This window comes from Doryrhamphus excisus, linkage group LG13 (assembly GCF_037039965.1).
Source record: "Doryrhamphus excisus strain RoL-2023G ecotype Guam linkage group LG13, RoL_Dexc_Guam_v1.1, whole genome shotgun sequence".
Taxonomy (NCBI): domain Eukaryota; kingdom Metazoa; phylum Chordata; class Actinopteri; order Syngnathiformes; family Syngnathidae; genus Doryrhamphus; species Doryrhamphus excisus.
Window position 1 is genome coordinate 7,830,205 of NC_136369.1, and position 27,377 is coordinate 7,857,581.

Here is a 27,377-nt window from a genome sequence, read left to right on the forward strand (position 1 = left end):
TCATGGTGAATGAAAGGAACAACAGGCAGGCTTAGGGTTAGACAGGGTCAACCCACATTCAGCAAAATGTGGTCACAGCATATTGTTCAATGCGGTGTATGGACCCTAATGTTGTGTGTGAGCACATACACTAAATTGTACATTTAATGAAATGTACACTGTAATGTGTAGAATTACAACTATATATATATCATGCAATCATTCTCATAAAAGTAGATCATAGTTACGACTTTATTTGGAGACAAATGAATTCGAATTTGTGATGCCCATAGGTGAGTGCTGGGATAGCCTCCAGCTTATCTGTGGGTGTAAGGAGGAGTAGGGGTGTAGAAAATGGATCTATGGAATTATCTGCAGGGTGCTTAACATAATTATTATTGTGAAGAGCTTTCTATCTTAGCTAATACTACCACGTCAAGGAAAAAATGTTATTTTTTAATTTTTTTAATGTGTTTTTTAATGTTATTTAAAATGTTATTAAGAGCAGAAATAATAATGTAAGGTGGTCTAGTCGCTCCCTGACAACACATCCACATGTCCATGTGTTCGCCCAGTCTTCATCCTCTCAGGCCACAGCACCAGGCAGCGTCAATCGCCCGAAATAACCGGACGTACAAGCTTGTTACAAGAATCAAATCATAAAGTACTGATACTTAAAGTAACATTGCGTTTTATAAATAACATTTCATGCTACATTTCAGGCATACACTAGTTGCATTTTTGTCTATTATGGTCTATTTCAGCAACTTAAGCGATTGAATGTGGTTTCTTATTTTGAAAATCACTCCCTCTGCTTCCTGTTGCGTACGTCTGCCTTGAACGTGCGCGGAGGCGAGCCCATGACCGCACAGGCGACAAGCATCCTCATACCACTGACCTGAGCTTAGCGGTGTCCTGCATGTGTGCGTGCATGTATGTGTGTGCGTGTGCGTGAGCGGGAGTGTGAGTGATGCCTACAGGCCAGCAGCACCATGAAGATCTCAAGGAGAACTTTGGATTGACGCTCGGGGGATAAAGCGCGGTCGACCTGAACCTCGTCAGGCTGTTGGTTTTGGATTTATTTGTTTGGATGTTGTCCGTCTCGCTCCTTTCACCTTTTGTGGACACTGGGAATTTACGTTTGCTGTACAACTATCATTCCGGGCGTGCAAAATGCCATTCGCCAAAAGGATCGTGGAGCCGCAGCTTCTGTGCAGGCACCAGATCCCAAACGATGAAGGTCTGCTCTTCGAGGACCTGTGCGCCATCAGTAACGTGGTTCTGTCCCGTACCTTGCGACAGCTCTCCGACCTGGCCCGGCACGCCTGCTCCTTATTCCAAGAGCTGGAGAACGACATTGTTAGCACCAACCAACGGGTCTGGGTGCTCCAGAACAAAATAGGCCAGATCCAGCAGACTGCCAGTGCCCTGGACCCTAAAAAAGAAGCAGTGCGTAAGTAGACCACCAAGAGGATGATGATGATGGCTCCCCTTTCCTTTGCCCCTAAAATGCATCCCATAATAGCGTACACCTGAGCCGTGTGTTTTATCCTCTCATGTGCCACATGTGTGCCTTCATGCTCCGAAAGGTGCCCACCCATTTACATTATTTCAGCCACGCACGCGCCCCCCCCCTCCCCATACAAATGTGTCCCACGCGTGCTTTTCCCACAATTTTTGCATTCACATCGGTCACATCATTATCATGCGGAATGTGTGTTGGCTTCTTCCACGCGTGTGTCGACGAGGGTGGAAATCAGTGTGTGTGTGTGTGTGTGTGTGTGTGTGTGAGGGGCGTGTGTTGCCGCTGCATTGGCCCCGCATCGCTTTACCGTTACTGCGGGTTGCGCACACCCACCCACCTACACACACACACACACATGCATGTTGACTCAGACGGTTTCATGCATTAAGAATGCCATGCCTCTTTTTTTTTTTTGAATTGTCTATTTTCAAATAGGTGCGTGGACATGTACGTGAGCGTGCGTGCGCAGTCGAAACCCCTCGTGCAACATTTCCACCCTTTTTCCACATTGCAGCGACACCATCCGAGCATCAGTAATGAGTCCAGTTGACCATGTTGCAGTAGTGTCAATGTAAATAGGAGCCGATCGTGACTAGGGTGTGCATGATGTGGCCGTGCACACATCACATGCACGCGCAGGCTAAGCCTTGACTGGCATCAACAAACAAATCTATTCATGTAACAGCTACATATTATTTATGTCCTCTGCAGCATCTACGGCATGGCCTTGCATTTTCACTATTTGCTTAAATTAAAAGCATTTTTTTTAAACCAAATTTCCCATCATCACACTTAACCTAAAACTAATGATGTCCATCATTATCTTCATCAATTAGTAAGGTACATTATGATTTATTTGTTTCAGACATGTTTAACAAGTTACATTATGAAACATCACATGGTTACATGTGCACAATTCAACATGTCTGAAAAGGAGTAGGAATAAGCAGATATTATTATTATATATAATATATACATACATATATTATATTATTATTATTTAATTCTGTACTACATTATCGACACTTTACAAGTTGACACTAATAATTTGATTATTTAATTGATTCAGCTGGTGGACGAGTGGTTAGCGCGCACAGGCCTCATAGGAGTTCAATTCCATCTCTGTGTGGAGTTTGCATGTTCTTCCCGTGCATGCGTGGGTTTTCTCCGGGTACTCCGGTTTCCTCCCACATTCCAAAAACATGCTAGGTTAATTGGCGACTCCAAATTGTCCATAGGTATGAATGTGAGTGTGAATGGTTGTTTGTCTATATGTGCCCTGTGATTGGCTGGCGACCAGTCCAGATGACAACTAGGATAGGCTCCAACACCCCCGTGACCCTCGTGAGGATAAGCGATAGAAAATGAATGAATGAATGAATTAGTATATAAAAATTGGTTGCTACCTTCTAAGTATGTTTTTAACATTCTGAAAGCCCTGTAGACATGAACTAACACCCCTATAGTCACCGTTCCACTCGTAATAATAAACTCATTAATAAAAAAAATCACAAAGTAGAAATTAAAGGTGTCCTATTATGTTTTTTCCACTTTTCTGACCTATAAATGTAGTTAGAATGTAGTACTCTCATGTTAAACAATGTCAAAATGTCATACAATGAGGTTTGTGCATTAAGAAGTGAACCCTAAAAGAAGTTTAAGATGGCTCAAAACTCTCCCTTACCAAAATCTTAGTTCGACTATTCTTGCATCTTTCTTTTCACGCTTTCTTAGCTGTCACTGGCTGTACTATACATTGACAGCAGCTAGCTAGCTAGCCTCCAGTCTTTAGACTCCAAATGTGATATTTTGTTTTTCGGATTTTTTTCGGATTTGGGAGCATGCAAACACTATGTAGCACTTTTAGTGCAGGTGGAACTTTCATTGTGTGCGGGGCTACGTTAGGCTATGGATGATGTGTGACGCCCTTGTCCGTCAGTCTCAGCTGCTGCCCAATGAGAGTGGGCCGCGCTTCAAAGGTGCGTTGTGTGCAATGATTTCAGATGTGACCAACTTATGGCAGTGGTGCTTAGCTGATGGACAAGTGTCAACATTTTGTCTTCTCTCCGGGATGCCAAGGGCACAGAAGAGGGGGTCGGCAGCATCTGCCATTCAGAAAGCAGCGGATGCAGCTGGAGGGGCCCAGCAGAGGCGGGCAAATCTGCTTTTAGTTCAGGTTTTCAGTTTATATTGTGAGAAGACTAGAATGAAATGCATTGCGAGACATGGTTCATTCTGTGTTAACTATACAACCAAATGTGATTAATCACAATGAAAAAATAATAATGTGGGGAGAACATGCAAGCTCCACACAGAGATGCTCGAATGGAGAATCAAACCCAGGTCTTCCCAATCTCCTGACTGTGTGGCCAACATGCTAACCACTCTTCACTGTGCGGCCTGCAATAATATATAATAATACATAATAAGGTAAAAGGTCCAGTCCAGTGCCGTTTTTTTTTTTGCTGTTTTTTTAATCTGATGAGTCACAAAAATAATCAGTGATTAGTTGACTGTCAAAATAATTGTTTCACATACAGCATTCAAATAAATTCACACATTGTGTAAGGTACAGGACCATCAGCCTTTGTTCATTGATCTTAAGAAAACACTTGTTTGCATATTACCTAACTTATTTATTATCACCTGATATGAGATTTTTGTACCATAACTGTTTCATTTTAAAAATAACAAATGTCTGTGACCACTCTCACCAATTCAAAATGCCACATGAATAAGTTAACTTAGCAGGGATGATACTGGTTACTACATCACAACATGTCATATACAGTATTTACAAGACTTGACAAGCTTGAAGTAAACATAATTTAGTTTTCATAATCATCAGATTGACAAAATATTCAGCCAGTGTTGGCTTGGGATTTTAACTTGGCTGCATGAATAGTTTCTGTCCTCTCTGCCAATGTTCATATTCTCATACTTGGAAGCTTACCAAACTTGTCTATTTTTAGTCAGTTTTTTTTTTATTTAAAAAGGACTATTATATCTGCCGTCATGCTATAAAAACAGAAATCACCCTGAGGATGGGAATCTTTTTGTGCACACAAACACATTCAGTTTCAGCTACCACTGAGACTCCTCACTTCAACTCAACAACAGCAGACAGTCAATATGGTGCAAACTGGGATTGATCCTGGACGTGATGGTAGGCAGATGGCTGACATTGCATGAAAAACGATGTGTTGTGTTCACAGGTCATCTGTTTTAGTGTGCATCAGTGATCCATTAGACTTGACGAGACTGACAGCATGAAATGAGCAATCGGGTGAAGTCCAAATGTAGACAACATTAGTGTTGCATGTGCAGGCTAAAGTAACAATGTATAGTAACATTACCCTGAACGTAAATAGTGCTTCTTATCGTAAGACTAGTATCCATGCAATTGCCGTTATTGCAGGACACTCATGTATTGTTCAGAGTTGTGCCGTTTTGTTGTGTGTTTTGCCATTTGATGGTTGGTTATTAGTTAGTTAGCTAGCAAACAGGATGATGTATGACCAATGGAGGACCAATTTTTACACAACTTAGAAGAAAAGGAAGGACACACTAATTGTTGGTGCAGCTTGAGGAAATTATTTTTACTTTTTGCTAATATGGTCTACAGTCGCACGGTGGAAGAGTGGTTAGCATGTTGGCCAGGAAATCGGCAAGATCTTGGTAGAGGAGTTTGCATGTCATGGAAGTGACTCCGAATTGTCCATAGGTATGAATGTGAGTGTGAATGGTTGTTTGTCTATATGTGCACTGTGATTGGCTGGCAACCAGTCGAGGGTGTACCTCGCTTCTTGCCGGAATTCAGCTGGGATAGGCTCCAGCATACCCCTGTAACTCTAATAAGGATAACCGGTATAGAAAGTGGTTGGATGGGTCCACTTGCATTAGGGCCAAGTAGCTCAGAGACCCACCAGATAGAACAGATTGAGCTGTAGTTAAAAAATGCTTGGAGCAGGAGACCATTAACCCTCTACCGTCCCCTACAGGATGGGCAGCATCACCCGGTATGCCAGGATTTATCCAAAAACAGATGGACATTGTCTGATTTACATTTCTCCTATGCACCCCCCCACCCCCAAGCTTGAATCTGCAATGTTATACCGGAAAGTTTGAGAAGAGATTTTTTTTTTTTTTTTAAACCTGACACATGAAAATGACTTCAAAGAAGTTCCAGCATCCACTAATAATCATCACGTGCTTTATCAAATAAGTCTAAGCCCTCAGGAGCTGAAGATGTGGTTTGCTCGTGGTTATGCTGCATTTTTCAGAAGCCTGAGGGAACTGAATTGTTGTGAAAATGTCACATCAAACAGGCATGTTTTAGATTAATGATGAATCACAGGACTGCGTAATGTCCCAAGAGCTTATGGGAACCCTGGGAGAATTTGTCAGACAGCTCTGCATCTTTTGGTGTTTCTTTTCAATTCCTCTGTTAGCTTTTTACTGTCCACGGTCAATTTAAACAGTAACATAGTCACATCATGTTTTTTTTTTCTAATAATATCATCAATTCAAGAAAAAAAAATCTGTCTTTGGGATGGTATTACAGAAGAAACGCATTTTATATGAATACAGTATTTATCTTAGATTAGAACAACGGTTCCCAACTGGTTTGGCTGTGGGACCTACCATCGCCCTTCAATGGCAAGCGAACACACACAGTCTTGAGCGAACGCTAATTTGCATGTTCCTGTGCTATAAATTAATGTGCTATGACTCTTAGATTTTTCATACTGGACTGTACAGCTTCAGATCTTACGAGACACAACGGTTTGACAATGGATTCTGGATGAATAAACATACATTGGTCCATTTTTGACTTTTGCAGGGCTCAACAATAACAATGTACCGATGGCCCAGGGCAAGTTAAAACAAAATTCGGGCAAGTAAATCCAATCAGTGATATTCCCGTCGGGCAAGTGCACTTTGGCATGTCATACTGCGAAGAGTTTTTTTAAAAGCGGTTCTTGTTGGGTGTTGGTAAAACACGGACTGCGTAATTCCAGTGGTAATTTGCAAACCAATCCTTGCAAATCTTGAAATGGACCAATCAGAATCGTTTATTTAGAACACAGTCCGCAGTCCACAGTCGGCATTTTACCCACACCTGTTCTTGTTTGCGATCAACCAATCAGCGACAAAATCTAGCGCTTCCATTTCTCTGTGTATTTTTCCTCACCTTTGCTTCACAAATTATTGTTTGAGCATTTTTTTTGCATATATTGATATATGATATCATTATGGCAGTCTTTTCATTTTACATGGGGCAAGCTCGGGCAAGTAGTTCTCACCTTAAGGATTCCCCATGGGCAAGTCATTTTTGTTTTTAATGTAGAGCCCTGATTTGGTTTTTGCCATCAATTGTTCTTACCTTTGAGGAAGCAGTTCTCAGTCAAGCATTAAGCGACATAGGAAATGGATGGATGGATGGTCTTCATTCGCTGCGCAAGTAAACAAACAATTTCACAGGCTCATTTTGAGTGGCGTCCCGGCGCCTGTGCTCACGTACTAACGATAATAATTTAAGTAAATGCGCCCCCAAAAATCGGTCGGCAAGCATGATTGTATCGTATTTCCCATTCACTTTAATTGGTCACCGGTCCTTAAAGGGCCATCTCTGGGTCCGGATCCGGACCGAGGTCCACCATATTGATTCAAGAGGCAACTAGATGGTACTCGTTTTTATGCGGGTAGGCCCTCAAAGCAAACTTGATTTTCAATTTGCGAGAGTGGTCGGCAGAGAGGACTGCTCCATCTCTCTAGTCTACATAGTAACAGAAGAGAGACAGAGATGTATGCTTTAACCTTTCCGCTGAGTCAATCACTCTTTGGCTCTCTCCCTGGCCGGGCATTTTAACTTGTTGTTGTTGTTGTGCAGCTAGACAGCGCTGAGTAGCCAAGATCATGCAGCGACTGTTACTCCTCGACAAAAATACAGAACAGAAACTATGCGACAAAAGGATCGTTTAAAGTGGATTAAGTCCTAGCAAACCAGACCACCTCTCATCAAATGTAATTTGACCATAAGCACACTGGAATAGGCTATTTGAGTTGTATCTTGGTCTCCATGGCTACATTACATGTGTCCATTCTCCTACTCCATACTTCATCTATACCTCGTATTCCTCACTGCCCTACTTTCACCATCATCAGCAGCATGGAAAGACTTCTGCCTCCTGACAGCATATTTAATGTTTAATGCACTTTGATTTCCACGCAGACACAAGCAGGAGAAGAGAGAAGAAAGTTTGATAACAGTGAGAGAGAGAGAGAGAGAGAGAGAAATGTGGCAGTATGTAGTGCTGGGCTTCTGATGTGAACAGGAAGAATAATACAAGCCAGCAGTTAACAAAAAGCTTATGAATAAAAGGTTGCTGGGGAAAATATTCCTCATAGTTTTAAAAGTCAACATACACTTATCCTTGTCCAGTTGAACTGGAGTCTATCCTAGCTGTCTTCGGGCGAGAGGCGGGGTACACCCTGGACTGAAAAAAAAGTATGTTCGTTGTTATTAACTGAAAAACATTTGTGTTCATACATTGATTTTTTAATTTGTTTATATTTGATCTTTATTTATCTGTATATGAAATACATTCACTCTATTCTTCATTCATTTTCTACCGCTTGTCGTGGGCATGCTGGAGCCTATCCCAGCTGTCTTCGGGCGAAAGGCGGGGTACACCCTGGACTGGTCGCTAGCCAATCACATATAGACAAACAACCATTCACACTCACATTCATACCTAGTATGGACAATTTGGAGTCGCCAATTAACCTAGCATGATTTTGAATGTGGGAGGAAACCCGGATAAAACGCATGCACGGGGGGGAATATGCAAACTCCACACAGAGATAGCCGAGAGTGGAATCGAACTCGGGTCTCCCAGCTGTGAGGTCTGTGCACTCAACACTCAAATGCATCATATTTCAACGGCAAACAATGTTGTATTCCACAATAGTGGTGAAATTTAATAACAAGGGATAATGGTTCATTTTTGGTTTAAAACACTCGCATCAAAGATAAACGTCCTGAGCATCACACAGATTTAAGAGTTTCACTTTCTGTCCTCACAGTGAGAGCCATCAAGCCACACTAGTAAAAGAGACCATTGACTCATGTCGGCAGTCAGCCAATCAGACGCACAATGTTACGCTAATATGTGTGTGCGTGGAGTGAGCAGTTATAATTGAAATGCATAGGCTGTTAGCAGATAGATCAGGATGCACACATTTTTATTGTGTCATTACATTAACACAGCACATAGACAGTTTTATGTACAAGGGCAAATTTTAAGACCAAACTCTCAGAATGACATTTCCTTCATCAGTCTGAAGCCTGGAGGTCAAAGTAAGAAGGGGGAGAGGGAAGTAGTGGAAGAGTTTGGGATTGGGAATTGGAGTCTCTTTCATATTTTTATTAGAACTTCATACCATTTAATTAAATTGGAAATGGTTTGGCTGGTTTGGCTGGGGTGATTCCCACCTCTCACCTGCTGGGCATACCTGCGACCCTCATGAGGATAAGCGGTACAGAAAGCCGATGAATGGATGGATGGTAAATGGTCTCTTTCCTTCAATCAGTAAAAAAAATAATAGTGTATCTGAAATATTTAAACAATATTTTTCTGTTTTGTATAATTTTATTGTGAAATTATACCCCTCTAACCACATATCATGGCCATTCTGATTAAAATAGCTTTAAAGTATGCATGAGTATTCCTCATGCAGGTGTACCTAATGAAGTGTACAACAAATTACATCACATCAAATGTAGTTCTGCTCGACTTAATCACAGAATTTTATTCCGCTTCCCAGACTCTTATGTCACATGGAGTAAAAATGATCACCTGACATTTTCCATCCTTGTGGCCCAATTACCTCTTTCCTAATGTTGCCTGAAGAAATTCCACATCCCCACAATTCAACAACACACTTGAACACACCGAGCTGACATTTCACATAGCTCACAAAATTTCACATTGCTCACAAAAACGTCCTCACGCACGCACATGCACGCACACACACAACCCGCTGAACTCTGTAACCCTCTTCTTGACTTTCGTGTTATGATTGGAAATGCTACTTTAAGTGCTCCTGTCTGCGTCCCTGTGGCAATTTGTAATAAAACATGCATGCAGGACTTCTTGGTCTGCACATTGCTGCACTTGGTGAGATGGACGGCTGGGATGTCAGAACCTGAGCAGTGATTCCTTGCCTGTGAGAAGTGCATTCAAGGGTTTTTCCATGTAGTTGCATATTCAAAACATATCTTTTGGAAAAGAGAACTTAAGTGATGTGTGGTGTTTATTGACCATGTCTGTGTGAAATCCACAGTCTTGTTCATTCACTTGTTAAATGTGACGGTTCCTCCTGTGTTTTTGCATGTCCGTGACTATATCCAATGTGTCAGTGCATATCCAAGTCTTTGGCAGGCCCTCACTACATCGCGGGTTTTCAAAAATTAATTTATTAATTAATGAGCGCTGTTTTGTTGTTGCCTACGGCCTATTATTAGTCCCAAAAAATGCATATTAAAGCAAATGTTATGTAACATATGTGACCTAAAATAAGCGTTTTCAAGCATAAAAATGCTAAATTATACCGTTTACAAAACAGTTTAAGGCTATACAAGATGTTGATGAACTGTCGCTACTAACATGCACCAGATTTGATCGCCAACAACAGGCTTTAATACATCCATCCATCTGTTTTCTATGCCGCTTATCCTCACTAGGGTTGTGTGTATGCTGGAGCCTATCCCAGCTGTCAGAGTAATTTGGAGTCGCCAATTAACCTAGCATGTTTTTGGAATGTGGGATGAAACCGGAGTACCCGGAGAAAACCCACGCATGCACAGGGAGGACATGCAAACTCCACACAGAGATGCCAAGCGGAGAATCGAACCCAGCTCTTACCAATCTCCTGACTGTGTGGCCAACTATAATAACATAAAAATAATAATAATAGTCATCATCATTATAATCAAAGGCTACTGTTGGGCCCACACTCCAGCTAAATCTCAACTCTGAATCCTGACTTCACTTCCGTCTACACTTCTGTGTAGACTGATTATATCTATTGGGTAATATTAGTGCAAAGAAAAATTGTATTTCATGTTGTCCATGTTTTCCACTCTGTAATCTCCGTAATCTAGTGGCTTGGTGTGTAAGCATACTGTAATTCTGGGAGGAGTCAATTTTCCTCCAGCGTTGTATTATATAACAAAAGACTTTTTATTGACAAGTCAGAGTGCTCAGCTCTGAGTAAGAAGCAGTGGGGCTCATTAACTGTGTAAAGAACGTAAATAGGGCATTTACTGGCAGCAAACATTGTTCCTCTGCAAATTAGTTCAGACAGGTTCAAAAATTTGGGAACATGAATTTAAATTATTCAACCTCCTGAGAGTACGTCAACTTCATAGATGGTTCTCCTCCACTAATTAACACAAACCTGCATCTACTACATTTACATTTAAAGGAATTGGCCGAAATAGGTGACTCCCAGTAAAGCATCACATAGACACCCACGCATGAAGCATAATACTGATTTTCCGATAAAACTTTTTATTAAATAATTGAACTAGCAACAGTCCACAAAAACTAACTCGAGGGGACTAGTTTTTGCGTAATATCTCAGAAAGGAAGAACTTTGAAAGGGGACCTATTATGCTCTTTTGTGGACATTTTTATTGAGTTGTGGACTCCTATAGAGCAGCTACACAATAACTCACACAGAAAGCTTTCTAGATCTTCCAGAATTTGCACCTATTCTAGCTGTATTTCTTTGGATTTCCAAAATGGGCTGTTTTAATTTATTTCACCCATGGTCCGCCTCAAGGCCCACTCTGCTGTGATTGGTCACACTCCCAAATGTTCCCAAAGACTTCTGGACTACTGCCGAAACACTTTTTTTTTTTTTTTTAATTTTGTCGGTATAGGATTTGATAATAATTGAATATACCTTTAGGAGAGTTACTTGAAAAGTAGTTGGGATTTACTGGTGGCTCATGAGCTCCTAGCCCGAAACCCCTGTCTTACCGTGTATGAATTCAGATTGGTAACATACGTCCACGTTTACTAAGTGTATACAATCTTGGCACAACATCGGTAGTGGAAATGTGTTCATTACACGTTTTTTCGGGACTACCCGGGTTTAAAAAAAACTTGGTGAGACTATTAGCAACTCCAGATATCGATGAGCTTGTAATTTGCATGCATGCAGGTAAGACGCTCCTTGTATGTACACTGTATAATGCGACACAGACAACCACTTACTTCCAAAAAAAAAAACCACACAGTAATGACAGTTATTATAATGCTGGACTGACAAACGCTTACTTACACAAAATAAACATACAGGAAGAACATGCAAACTCCACACTGCTCTGCCAAGGCGGAGAATTTAACCCAGGTCTTCGCCAATAGCACTTAATAAATTGAAAATTATATAATCAATCCATGTGATTGGTATCGGACAATTTTCGGCAGCACCCTAAAGTGCTGAGCCTTCTATGCTGAGCTTAGAAAGTGGTAGATTCCACCATTGTGCTTTACAAAATAGATGTAAATGGCATATAATTGAACAGTACAAAACAAGGATTAGGGTTAAATTTCAAATTCTTCCCGTGGACTTCTTCAGTTGCTTTTGAGGCATGATGTTAATTAACCCAATTTCACAGTAGATAACTGAGAGGTGAGGACAGACGAGGCTTTACTAATAAACCATATTAGTATTAGTCACTATTATTTGTATCAGCAAAGCGTACATGCTGACAACTTTCCTCGGCATAAGACAAACACTAATACAGACTAAAAAGTAACAAGGTACTCTGTTTTAAAGAAGATTTGAAAAGCCTGTGTGCAGAGGAAGAAAACACAATAGGCATGTGTAAGTCCGCTACATTGGCGATGAGTGAGTTAATGTACCTCAGGATGACAGGCCAGAGATGTGTTAGCCAAATGCTCCAGGCAACCACAGCTGTTCCAGTGAGGAGAGCAGAGCATCAGGAAGAAACCAGTGTGCAGCCATCTCTGATCTGTCCTGCACTTTTGTTCTATGAACAGCTGTAATTTTAACCCAACACTTACATCAGTGTGCAAACATGTTAACTAGGGATGAGCACGATAAATCACTTGGAATTGGATCAATTTAGCGTTCATAATAACAAGGTTACATGTAGCTAGTTGGTGCAATGGAGGGTTGACGCATTTTACCATATATCATCGAGTACTCAAGGTCGAGAATGTTTTGACTACTAGCTGGAAAAAAAACTTGACCAGCATAATTTCCATGCTGGTCTATCTACAGTAAATTTTAAACAGAAGAGGACCAAGCCCTGACCCTTGTGGAACTCTGTAAGTGGCACCACCACAGAAATCACATTATCATAAACGACACAATGTGTCCGATTCCTGAGATAAGATCTAAGCCAAGAAAGTACCGGACCATTAGCACCAATATGTGTTTTAAGGCGTTCCAGTAGGATAGAGTGATCAACGATATCAAATAATAAGTAATAATAATATTGAGGAGGTGTCACAATCCATAGATAGAAGATCGTTTGTCACTTTTGCAAGTGCCGATTGTGAGGGAGCTGCCATTCCTCCCTCACTGATCAGGTGTATGCCCCACCTACACAGCCATGTTTCTCTTTGTGTATATAGTTGGGTTTTGTTATTTACATATATTCTGGTTAGTACTTTAATTCTATTTGTTTGCTATTTAAGTTGTTTAATTGCCACTTTAGTTAGTTATTTTTTCATTTAGAAGTCATTGCTTTTGTTCCTAATTTCTCATCAGTTTTTCCTTTTTTTTGAGGTGATTGGTCAGGGCATGCGTGGGTTTTCTCCGGGGACTCTGGTTTCCTCCCACATTCCAAAAACATGCTAGGTTAATTGGCGACTCCAAATTGTCCATAGGTATGAATGTGAGTGTGAATGGTTGTTTGTCTATATGTGCCCTGTGATTGGCTGGCGACCAGTCCAGGGATAGGCCCCAGCACCCCCGCGACCCTTGTGAGGAAAAGCGGTAGAAAATGAATGAATGAATGAATGGTTCGGGGCACAAACATGGAGGCGCGCCCATGTGAGTGCAGGCCAGAGGCTGATCACCTTAATTGGACTCTCCCAAGTGTCACCTGGAGGAGGGGGGGGGATTAACTGGGTGGTAGTTCGGTAATCTCAGTTGTTATGTTTAATAGAGTGCTTAAATGTATACAGGAAGCGAAACTTCAGTGTGGGACTCTTGAAAGACTTTTGTAATATAAAAGAAGGGTGTTATAAATGTAAATAGGGTACCTTTTAGACCCTCTAATTGGGAACTATGGTTGGCCCTTCACAGGTTAAAGGGGGCTGGGTGAATTGTTTGTGAGAGGCCTGTTGTGTGTGCTGGGGGAAATGCTGTTGCACTGTCTGGCGAAATAAACTTGAAGAACTCTCAAGCCCATTTCTGGTGTGCATTTCAGCTGCTATGGCTATCCCGGGCTAGTAAGAGGCCATTGTTTCTAACTGAAAATCTTACACCGATTCAGTAGAGTGATTCACCCTAAAAGCAGACTGAAGAGGTTCAAATAAATGACTTGAGGCCATGTGATCATTAAGGCGTTGCGCTACAATTTTTTGAAGGATTTTCCAAATGAATCGGAGGTTAGACACAGGTCATTAACATGCTAGGTTAATTGGCGACTCCAAATCCAGGTATAGGTATGAATGTGAGTGTGAATGGTTGTTTGTCTATATGTGCCCTGTGATTGGCTGCCAACCAGTCCGGGGTGTACCCCGCCTCTCGCTCGAAGACAGCTGGGATAGGCTCCAGCACCCTCGCGACCCTTGTGAGGAAAAAACGATAGAAAATGAATGAATGAATGAATAACTAAAATTGGGAACTCTACCAAATTTTCCGGGAAGCGGATCAAGCATACCCTACATACGAAATTAGTGCGCCCAACGCACATTCAGATATTTAATCTTCTTACTCCTTCATAGTCACTACGACTATATTCTACACAAACAACAAAAAAACACAGCAATTTGAGGAATGCTAAAATAAAAAAATAACATTATGAACTAGGCTTAATGCTAATGCAGTCATATTACAATGGAAGCCATAGGAAAACACATCCAAGCATCATCAGCAATCTGTGCTACAATCTTAAAATGAAGATGTTTGCACACAAAAACCTGAATGTCAACTGAATGTCAGTTAGACCATCTAATCTGTCAGCATACTATACTCCATCTGGGTGCCATGAATGCCTGTTTAACATTTTGCAACAATCCATTGAAAAATGCTTTACTGTGGATGAAATCAATGGAGAAAGAAAGCGACGAATTCCCTGATATTGCACTGCACCACGTTTCTCCACGTAGAACCCGGTAAAATAATTACAGTTTCCTCACAGATACTGCTCCCGTTCTTTGATGTAGCAATTATCATCACAGAGTTGAATAATTACAGTGGCAAGAAATTACAATTAACTGATTGTGTGACTTATGGGGGACTCCCTTGCTTAAGAGTTGCGCGTGTGCATGTGTGTGGAGACTATTCCGCTGAGGCCAAATCCCCACAGATGATACATGGTAGCAGATTAATAGGCTAACATATTAAAGTCACAATCCCTTTTATTTCCCTTTGTACCAGTGCCTAATCAGTTAATATCAAACAGCTGAAGTCTCCTTCTTCGTCACTTGGTGTTCGTCAGTGTCACCTTCACTATAATCCAAAATTAATCGCTGTAAACAGATGGCACACTTGTTTTCCACTTTAAGGTTATGCAACACACCGCGATATAACTTAACTGTGCAGTGTCACATTGTTAGCGCACATCCATTTTATATTCTGAATTTTGTTTGAGAACGTTTTACTGTAAAGCCATTTACTGTATTCCTATTCATTCATCAACAAGGTGTTGTTTTGAGATATTAACAAAGATTTTAGACTTACACTCAGGGCCTATGGATGGGCAGACAAGAGCTCTAATCCACGTGAGTTCAAACAAAGCAGAGCCATATGGTTTGGAGTGGATCAGGAGCAGTGATCCAGAGGATGATATGACCCGATCTGAACCTGCGCGCTCCATATTTACACCATCTGATGTTTATCATTGCACTGTTGTTACTTCACTTAAAAGGGCTGATCTCTATGAGATTGCACATTATCACATACTACAGTATTAATTGGCCCTGTACCCTAGAAACCGCCCATGAATGATACGAGAAAAGGCCAAAATGATATTGTGTCAAAGCCCAGGGCAGTGATACTGATAAAATATAGAGTTTAACCATGTCCAGTATCAGCCCCCCGTAGCTGTCCACTCAGAGCGCGCTGCTCTGGTATCGTGCCCGTGAAACAACCAATCAGAGAACAGCGCACGAGCGTGAACACACAGCGTTTGTTTTGCTGCTGTCTGTGCTCTGTCAACATGTCAGCGGTTGACACTCACGGCGAAAGACAAATAGAAAAAAACTAAAAATGCAAATACAAGTCGGAAAACCAAGGGCGACCTCAAGCTTTTTTCTGAATGGCTCATCAACTGCAAGAACGAACGAAGACTGGTAGAAAGTATTCCCCCGTCTGAGTTAGACAAATACGTGTCTATGTTTATTTTATCAATCAGAAAAGAAAATGGGGATGAATACGAGCCTGATTCTCTCAAAACAAAATTCAAAATCAAACTCTCTGGCACGTGATAATAAGCTCATGATTAAATAGTATGCGTGCCAGTATCGGTCTCGGGCTGATACTGACACTTGGGGGCATGATACCTGGCCTGATACCAGACAAACCATGTGATAACCTATAATTATCACACATGGTAAAGTATTTTTCCCCTTTCTGGTGGGCACGAGGCCTGGGAGGATAATTAATTAACTCATTAATTAAACAATTATTAATTATATGAATTACACAATAATTGAAAAGTCATATCTGGCTAAATTATTCAAATAATCAAAATGAGAGAGAGAGATCTAAAATGAAATGTGAACCTGAAAGTTTTGATATATGCTGCAATTGTTGTGTCGAAAATATTGCAGCAGTGATGAGAATTGTCGAGACGCGCAGGGCTTTTTGTTATTTTGTCTTTCAGCTGTTCTTTCTTTGAAGGTAAGCAATGTTATAGGAAGAAGCGGAGCATTACTCTCAGCATACAGATGCAGAAAGGCACATACACACAAACGCTGGTGCGGCACAGTCAGACAAACACACTGTTGCACAAATCCATGACCAACACTTGGAAGTCCCTGAGAAACTGGCCCCTCTCTCATCCTTGGGATGAAAGTGGGGTGGGGATAATGCATTATACATTCACTCTTCTCTTCAACTGCTCATTATGTTACAGCCACAGCCCGGGCTTCAAAACAGGTAATTTCTAATGAGACTGAAGCTTGACGCATAACCACCATGTTTTCATACAGAATCGTCCCTTGCTAGATCGCGGTTTGAACATTGCAACCTCTAACACGGCTTTTTAAAAATGAATGACTTAATTAACCGTTTCATGCTTGAATATGGTCTGTGATTAGTATTCAAAAATGTGCAATTTGTACATTTAAGCAAACTGGATATTCATGGCTTAAATTAAGCATTAAGCATAAAATGGCTGTAAATGAACAAAAAAATAACAAATATAAGCCAAATTCAAATTATGTGATATGAAGTCTAAAGTAGACTTGTTGTGTGGTGCGCCTTTAAGAGGCGGGGTCTGGAAAGGCTAACAGTGTAGAGCAGGGGTCTCAAACTCACGGCCCACGGGCCAAATGCGGCCCGCAAGACGCTAGTTTGAGGCCCCCACCTTGATACCAAAGTTTAATCAGCGGTTGACGCTCAAAAATGTGAACACAAAACATTTGCAAATGCACATAAAAATGAAAGGGCTACATGAGATTACTTTTACCTTCATTGAAGAGTTCCCCTTCCCAAAGACTTGGTGTGTCAGCGAGATCAACACAGACACCTTACTTCATCTTCTCTAGCATGTCAAACTATAATTGTAAAACTATAAAAACAGCTTGTTTTGTGTTAACATTTTTGGCATTTTGGAATTCATTAATTGATTAATTTATTGTCATTGTATGGTCATATCACCTTGTACTTCGGTACGAAGTGCATTATTAAAAAAAAAAAAAAAAACCTTAAACTGTATTATGGAAAGCAGGAAGTGAACAAACGTAACAGTTACTGATTGTAAAAGTACCAGATGGAGGGGTAGGATTTAATAAGCTTTGCTTCTTCCTACTCCTTTTGGACATGTGGAACTGTGAACTGATTATGTGATTCACTCAATTGTAATCTGATGCATGTTCAAATGAAATAAAACCATTACCATTACCATATGAATTAATTTACATTATTTCTCATGGAAAAATCTAACATCTTTTTTGGTCAGAGTCAGACCTTTTGCAATGAATAAATGATACTAACCTAGTAGTTCCCACTTTACTATATTTTGGTCAGGTCTGATGTAATAAAACCGGCCAGTAGTTTTTTCCTTTGTGCTCAATTTCTGAGTTTGACCAAAAACCTAGAGCATTAGGTCCAAGTTACAATGTCAGGAGTCCATATGGTAAATCCATGGTGAAATGCAAGCACACTGCAGTTTCAAAGCCTTTGAACAGATTTAGAGAATAAATGCCTTACTTAACTCTGGAGTAAACAGATAGATTGGATAGGATGAACACTGATCTTGTTATGTTGGGTCTAGAAGAAGTAGGAGTGACAGCAGGTCTTGAGCTTTAGAGCTTGTTGATGCAGTCACATGAGAGACTTTGCTTCCACTTGGATGTCACTATGTTGTTGTTTTTTTACATTTACAGAGAGGGGGAAATAATTATTTGACCCATTTCTGATTTGGTAAAATGTAAATATACCCAAAGTCAACGACAACATTGTGCGGGGCCTATTTTAGCTTTTTTAGCTTTCTTTTATCACTATTTTTAAAGTACTCATGATAGAACACATTAGTCTTGTTATTTCCACCGTGAAAAATAACATTGAAAGGCATGTTACCTGAGTTAGATGCTCGTTGTGTTGGAGGCTTTTGCTGTGTGAGTAAACTTGTTCACATTTCTAAAAGACACCATTCACCTCGTGGCTAATTTCATTTCCGAAAGATGGACATTAAAAGTAAAAAACTCACAGGACTTTCAGTTTGACATTGGAAAAAGCGTGCCAAGGTGACTTAAAATCAATCTACATTTCGAATGCTAATACCAACCAAGCGCTCATAGTGGCTAATGCAGTGCTAATTCCTATCTAGCTTGTTCTGAGACACTAGCTAGCCGGCTAATGTGTAGCTTGCAACAATGAATCCTCTTTTATTACAGCGTCACTACAAACCTTATAATAATAATATGGGTTTTCATGCCAAATTTCTTGCTAAACAACATTGTTTCTTCGTGTGTGTTCATGGTAGTGCTTGTTTTCACCTCTTTGTTAGCATAACAACATGCTGGCACTTGACTTTCTAGGCTATATTGTCAGTTTCAGTAAGTAAATCCATATTCATTCATTCATTCATTCATTTTCTACTGCTTTTTCTCATTGTTTGACTAAATCTATTTTATGAATCTTAGAATAGTAGTATGGGGGCTCATTCCAGGGCTAAATAAGCAGCAATTGCAGCTCAGTGTGTCACACCATGTGTGACTTGTTGGGCCTGTGTTTTCCTTCTATTTTGTGTTCTAGGCTCTTATTTTGTACCTTCTGTTTCCTGTTTTGCACCATGGGCAGCAACTTTACCATTATTTTTTTTAACTTTCTAAGCGCATCTGGTGCTGGTTAGTTTGTTCAGTTGGCAGCTTTGCCATTTGTTTGGAGCATTGTATGTTGGAGTCACTTCTGTGTATGTTTTGCCATGTGCTTGGCATGGATTCCTTTTGTCTGCACTGTAAACCTTCTTTGTTAATTATATTTGCCTCAGCATCTTGGCATCTTGTGGTCATGCAATAAACCAGATACATTTTTTTTGCAGTGTGTGAGCTGTCAGTGCCACTTACTGACAGTCACAAAACCATACTTGTGGCCACACAGGAGACCCGAGTTCGATTCCACCCTCTGTGTGGAGTTTGCATGTTCTCCCGTGCATTCGTGGGTTTCCTCCCACATTCCAAAAACATGCTAGGTTAATTGACGACTCCAAATTGTCCATAGGTATGAATGTGAGTGTGAATGGTTGTTTGTCTATATGTGCCCTGTGATTGGCTGGCGACCAGTCCAGGGTGTACCCCGCCTCTCACCCGAAGACAGCTGCAATAGGTTCCAGCACGCCCACGACCCTCGTGAGGATAAGACTTTTGTAGCCTTGCTGCGAGTTTGAATCTGATTCCTGATCTGGCTGTGACATCACAACCAAGATGGCGTTGGTTCATAAAACTTGCTGGGTGGTTGGGTCAAAATCACCACTTCATTTCACTCTTACTTCATAGTTGTTTATTTATTTATGACGGCCGTATGACAAAAATGTTTTAGCGAGGATTTTCATTTTGTTATTGTTAGTTTCAAAATTATTTGTTGTCGTTTTAAAATGTTTTGTTTTGGCTGTGTGTTTCACCGTAGCTTTTGGTGACTTTCAACAAACACAAGTAGGGATGCTTGGTTACTTTTTTTGATGGATATAGATTATCTGCTCTTTATGTGTATTATTTTTTTAAATTTAGATTTAACTGCAGTTTGTCCTTACCAAGTATCGTGACATGACAAAAGATAAAAATACAAGAATAGCGGCTGCTCAGAAGTACAAACCGTGGCTTCAAGGGGTTTATTCCCCGGCAAAAGCTGGGTTCTTTGAAGGGAACCTATTATGCTTTTTCCACTTTTTTGACCTATAAATGTAGTTAGAATGTTGTATTCTTGTGTTAAAAGACGCCAAAGTTTCAGATAATGAGGTTTGCACATTTGGAAGTGAGCCGTGAAATAAGTTTGGGATGGCTCAAAACGCTCGGTTTGAAAATGCGTGGTAAAACTGTATAGACCAGGGGTGTCAAACTCATTTCGCATCGTGGGCCACATACGGCCTAGGGAGATGTCAAGTGGGCCGGACCATTAAAATTATACCATACTCTGCTATAAATAACCAAAATATCATGTTTTTCCTTTGTTTTGGTGTAAAGAAGCACAAGAACATTAGGAAAATATTGAAATTTAATGAACTATCCTTTTACAAAACATTTCATGAAACACTTCATATTTCCTTAGACAAATGTGCAATTTACTTTTATCATTCACAAATATGCATTGCAACTGATCCCACTGATTGTACAAAGGCACAAAACTTTAATTGGTACTGAAAAATATAGTAATGCACTTTAAGATTAAATGAGACTTTTAAAGAAAGGGATTTTTAAACCACTTACACATACGCATATAAAATCTAAATGTAATCCCTGCGTACACCTTACAAACTAAGGAGAGTGATTTTAAATGTGTAATGAAGAAAGTGTTCGCCTGTCCTGTAAATCTGTAAACTTCATACATGAAACATACATACACATACAATATATACTGAAAATTTATGGAGTTGTATGAACAGTAGAATTCCATCACACAACTTTTGTTTTGAAGCTGCTGACTAACATTAAAGTGCACATTTTTTAAATCACCACAGTAAGGATTCATCTTCACAGAGCTGTATTCTTTCAATGCAAACAGTATCTAAGGCAGCATTTTAAAGGTGTTAGTCTAGTCTGGACTTGTATTTGTTCCTGAAACTTGGCATCTTTTGGCCTGTACAAGTGCATCAACACCAGGTGTCATGTCCTGACTAGCTGTCACTTTCAGAATGTCATTTAAGTGCTTGTTTGTGAGCCTTGAACGCATTTTTGTTTTATTGATATTCATCACTGAGAAAATTTGTTCACAAAGGTAGGTTGTCCCAAACATGCACAAAATTTTAGCAGCCAGGGCTGTTAATTTGGGGTATCCTGGTTGTAGATACTGATAAAATCTGTCCAGACCTACAGAGGCAAATTTGCCCTTCAAATCTGCATCACACTGCAAATCAATTATCTCTAGCTGAATTTCGACCGGCAGATCAGAAGCTTTAACTGTGAAAGGTGAGCGAAAAACTGAAAATTCTGTCTCAAGTTCACCAAATACCTGAAAACGTTTCTCAAACTCAGCAGTAGTCCTGCAATTTTGTCTTTGTACCGTTTCATGCTAGCAATTAGGTAGCTGGCTTTTACCGCTGCTTCACTGACTTCTCGGCTCTTGATGAAAGTTCACTGCTGTTTCCTCAGACCCGCCAGCAATTCGTTAATCTTATCTCTTCTCAGTTGTCCTTGCAAGCCGTCATATTTTTCGCTGTGATGAGTCTCGTAGTGGCGTCGAATATTATATTCCTTCAATACCGAAACTTGTTGCAAACACACCAAACACAAAGGTTTTCCGTGCATCTCTGTAAATAAATAAGACGTGGTCCATTTTTCTTTGAAAATTATACACTCCTTATCTACTTTTCTCCGTTTGGATAACGACATTTTGGCTAATGAGGGTGTAGCGGAGAGGTTGAGACCAAGCTATTAACAACGTCGTAACAAGCAGCAGATGGCGCATTGATACCGTTTGCTGTTTTCAGTCTGAGAGTGCGCCCCTTAGCGGATAATCTATGAATTGCAGCGAATTAAAAATATTAATTCCATGTCTTTTATGCATTTTTTCCACTTTCAAATTATCCTGCGGGCCTGATCGAACCTCCTTGGGGGCCGGTTCCGGCCCGCGGGCCGTATGTTTGACACCCCTGGTATAGACTATATACACGTTCTCAGAATAGCAGCTTCTGTAAAATCCAGAAAGCTTTCTGTGTGGGTTATTGTGTGGAGCTGCTCTATAGGAGTCCACAGCTCAATACAAAGCAGCATAAGAGGTCCCCTTTAACGTTGTGAGGGGCTAGTCATCTAGTGCCATTATTTCCATGTCGCAATCACAGCTCGCTTTAGCCCTCGGGTCGTCTCTGGCAAGTCCTATACGATCATTGTAGTGTTTGTTTACGAGTGAGCTCAGGTCATTACGACAGGCCGTTGGTAGCGCATCACAAAAAAAAGAGCTTCATTTGCTTACGCAAACCCATCTACTGTACAGTAATCTCGCCTCACATGAGCTATTTTCCCATGTTATCGGGGTTATTGGTATAACGTCATAATAATAAGAACATACTAACTCCTTATTTCTAAAATCACAAATACTTCAACTTGCTGATATAGTTCATCTTCAAACAGCTAAAATAATGCATAAGGATAAAAACAACCAATTACCTAAAAATGTCATCCAATACTTCTCTACAAGAGAGGAGAAATATGATCTCAGGGAAGAACTACATTTGAAACACTTATATGCTAGGACTATGTTAAAAAGCCATAGCATTTCAGTATGTGGAATCAAACTATGGAATGGATTGAGTAAGGACCTCAAACAATGCACAACGATGAGCCAATTCAAGAAACAATACAAGCAATCGATGTTTGCTAAATACAAGGATGAAGAGTCTTGAACCAGTCATGATGTGCTATATATATCACTATATTTGTCACGGTTCGGCTTGAGAGCTTTAAGATTCGACCCCAGGATGCAGAGAGCAGGACCAATAGCAGGTAAATAATGTTTATTGCGTAGAATAAAGCAACTCAGAGAACAGACGTACAAATGATAATGATCCCACGCGGGGAGATGCACACACCTGAACTAAATACCAACACAAATTAGGGACAGGTGTGGATGATTGGGGCAACGAAGGAAGACAGGGCAAAGTAGGAAGTCCCATACAAAATAAGGGTGTCAAAAACGGAAACTAAAGCCCAAGAAGATAACTCAAACTCAACCTGTCACGTGCGAACCCACACAGGGCATGACAATATTGACACTTACTATGGTACCCTTTATGCCATTGGATGGTCATATCACCTTGTACTTCGGTATGTGGTGCATTATTTAAAAAAAATAATAATAAAATAAAAAAAATAAACTGTATTATGGAAAGCAGGAAGTGAACAAATGTAACAGTTACTGATTGTAAAAGTACCAGATGGAGGGGTAGGATTTAATAAGCTTTGCTTCTTCCTACTCCTTTTGGACATGTGGAACTGGGAACTGATTATGTGATGCACTCAATTGTAATCTGATGCATGTTCAAATGAAATAAAACTATTACCATTACCATTATCACATGTAGAAATAATGCATTTAATAATCCATTTCATTCATAGTGCACAAACTGCTACAGCATTAAGATGTTACTAATAGATAAGCACCAAGCGAAGATAAAAATGTGTTCAAATGAAAATAAAATGAAATAAAACCATAACCATAATTCTTCCCATCAGCCAAATAATTATCGTGCACCCATAAACACAAATAATGTAGTCTTTCATAACATTTGATCTTTTGTACACACTATAGCTGTAAGGTTTTTTTAAATAATTGGCCACAAATCTTGACAAACGTAATCTATCCTATTCTCTCACCTGCAGAACACAACAAATAAACCAAAAAAAGAATGGGACTAGAAATGAGGGATGCAACAAAGAAGTGAGCAGGAGATAAAACCGAGATGGGGCCAAAGATGATGACAGAAGCAGAAAGGAGAAAGAAAAGTGTGTCCATTTTACACTGAGGTGTGTGTATGTGCGGGCATGTGTGTTTAACTCTGAGAGACAGAGTATGTTGTATGTGTGATGGGTCAGTGTGTATGAGAAGAGCAATAAGGCCAGGATACTTGGAGGAGACTCACTCTCACTGTCACATCGATCAGACGAAAACATCTCACACTCACGCACTCAACACTGCCTCCTTCCTTTGCCCTTTCTTTAATGGAGAATATACCATGGAAGTCAAGCTAGGACGCCATTTTTTTCATTGAAAACATTATTATGGACGTGTATTAAAGGAAGAGTTTGGCAGATTTTGAAATACTGTGTGTTGTGGGGTCTCTCTCACATGTCTCGACTGTGACAAAAAAGGAGAAGAGCCTAGAAATATCTGTTAAAATGTCTTTCCAAGGTGTGTAAAATACATCCATTATCACAAATTTATGATACATCTTAATTTTATATGCACTGATGCACACACACACACACACACACAGCTCCAGGGTGTGCCCAGCATCAGCATGAGTACTCTCAGTGCTTGCTCTCTTGCTCCTAGTGTCCTTATTGGTTGCTGCCAAATCTGGCCATCCAATCACATTAGGTAGAGTGAGTGTGTGTGCGTAGACTTACAAATAATCTGTGCTTTTACAATAACAGCACACAACCTGCATGGTCATGTCATTGTTTCTTTTTTTGTTTGTATTTTTTGTATTCTTCTTAAAGCCATTCATGTCAGCTGGTGAATGGGATTTAAAATCTAAAAGCTGTGTTAATTGTATGACAAGTTAAACTTATTGAAGCCTGAATTTATTGAGTCGTCTCTTTTTGTATCCTCCGGTCTACCGTCTATTATGATAATACGCCCTGTTTTCAACATTGTGTACTGGGTTTTATTTGTGTCTATTTGTTGTTTTCCAGAGCCAGTGGTTTAGCTGAGTGGGGGCTTCTAAAGCTGTTGTGAATTATTAAGCAGAGGTGAATTATGGGGCTGCAGTGAGCGAGAGAGGGCGGCAGAAAGAGAGTGAGCGAGAAAGCGAGGTCTGGACAAAAATAGGTCAACCTAGTTGTGGCAACCCAGGCAAGTAGAAATTATTCTCTCTCTGAGGAGGAGCTCCGTGTGTGTGTGTGTGTGTGTGTCAGGGAAGGTTGCATATTTGTCAGCAGCGCATGTGCATTTATTCATACCCAACAACAAAGCTCCCCCTGTAAGCCTGTAGTGTTATGTATGTCAAAACACAAGAAGTACATCTTGTCCACAAAAGGGAGCTATTGTGGAAACACAAACAATCATTATAAGTGTGACATAACACAATAGTTGCATTAGGATAGGAACGTAACAATGACATGACAACCCAAGGTTCTTTTTGTACTTGGAGAGTAATATTATTCATAATATTATTATGAAATAGATAATGTACAGTCTATAATGTAGGGCATGGTGTGCTTTGTACTGCTCTATACTGGACAGATACAAACAAACACCAATACAACAAATGCGATTCATTATGGTAGGTCATAATAATGGCTAATATAAGCAATATTGAGGGCATAGTTTAGCTATTGTGCACAACATTTCCATAAAATGTATATTTTCCTTTATGCTTTTAATTGGCTTGATATTAGGGATGTCCCAATCAGGTTTGGTTGCCCATGAGTTTGAGTCAATTGATTTTGAGTGGAACGCACTCCAGGATCTTGAAGGGGTGGGGGTGTTATTTTTGCAGCCTAAAATTAAAAAAAGTTAACTTAACATGAAAAAGCACAGGATTGCAACAAGTTTAACAAAATATCCTTTTCTGAAATGACCAATTATGCTCATTTCTCAACCCACAATAACCCCCACAGACAACTTTTTGGATTTTGCAGAATCTGCACCCATTCTAGCTGTATTTGCTTTGATTTGTGCTTCCCGCCAAAAAGGTCTTTTTTTTTTATTGTCCCGTCCAGCCATTGGGGCAGATAGTATTGTTGATCTAAATGCCCTTACATGCTAAACAGATTTGCTCTGTGTCAGGAAAGGTGTTGGCTACAACTTCCCTGTACCATAGACCAAAAAGGTCTATTTTAATTTATTCCACCCACAGCCTGCCTCCGGGCATGACCACTCCGCTGTGATTGGTCACACGCCCAAAGTGCCATATAAGCCCTCTGTGACATCACGAAGGAACGGTTTTTACCACACCTTTTCATACCAAGCATTTTGAGCCATCCCAAACTCCTTTCAGGGCTCACTTCCAAATGCGCAAATTATTCATTCATTCATTCATTTTCTACCGCTTTTTTTTTTTTCAAGGGTGGAATTGAACCCTGGTCTCTTAGCTGTGAGGCAAACCTCATTATGTGAAACTTATTCATGGTTTAACACGATAATACAGCATTCTGACTACTGTGAGATGAGAGTTGAGATGCCTGATTTTCCCCAAAATTGCAGATGGCATAGCAATGTTTGTTGTAAACAAAATTGTGGGAGAAAGTGAATCCTTTCTCATTTTCATCTGTGTAATTATCGATCCATTTTCTATACCACTTGTCCACTATGATAGCTATATTTGTTTTGAAGAAAGAACAAATATAAAAATATATATATATTGCACAAAAATGTACAGAATCGGCTCTATTCAGCCACAACAAAGTACACCTGTATTCCTTTAAGAAGAAGATTGAAAATTGGGGTTGAGATTGGGGAATTTTTTTTTTTCGATCCATCCATTAATTTTCTATACCACTTGTTCTCACTCGCATCGTGGGGTATGCTGGAGTCTATCCCAGACTTTGGGTGAGGAGAGGCGGGGTACACCCTGTACTCCTGTACTGTTCGCCAACCAATCACAGGATTATATATTTTATGATATATTTTATTTTATTTTATGATATATATATATATATATATATATATATATATATATATATATATATATATATATATATATATATATATATATATATATATAAACAAACATTCACACTCACATTCACACCTATGGATAATTTGGAGTCTTGCAGCATGCATGCATGCATTTTTGGAATGTCGGGGACCCGGAAAACCCAGATAAAACATGCAAACTTCACACAGTGATCTCCACACAGAGAAATGTACTCAGATTTCCTGACTGCCTGCCAACATATTAATAACTAGGCCAAAAAAACTTTCACAGTTAAAAATAATTATTGATGCTGAAGACAACTAAACCGGTGCTTCTCAACTGGTAGGCTGCGACCCACTAGTTGTTTGGCAAAAATAATAATGTAATGAACCGATGTACATGAATGCACCTTACTTCCAC

General features: G+C 40.1%; 1 protein-coding gene across 2 annotated transcripts in view; it reads left to right on the forward strand.

The window, feature by feature from the left end:
• Nucleotides 1-820: 820 nt before the first annotated feature.
• Nucleotides 821-27,377, forward strand: part of nhsb (Nance-Horan syndrome b (congenital cataracts and dental anomalies)) — a 49,266-nt gene continuing 22,709 nt past the window's right edge. For both annotated transcript variants that reach the window (XM_058088750.2, XM_058088751.2), the window contains exon 1: nt 821-1,432. In XM_058088750.2, the coding sequence (XP_057944733.2) occupies nt 1,153-1,432 (280 nt within the window). In that variant the 5' untranslated portion in view covers nt 821-1,152. The remainder of the gene's footprint in view (nt 1,433-27,377) is intronic.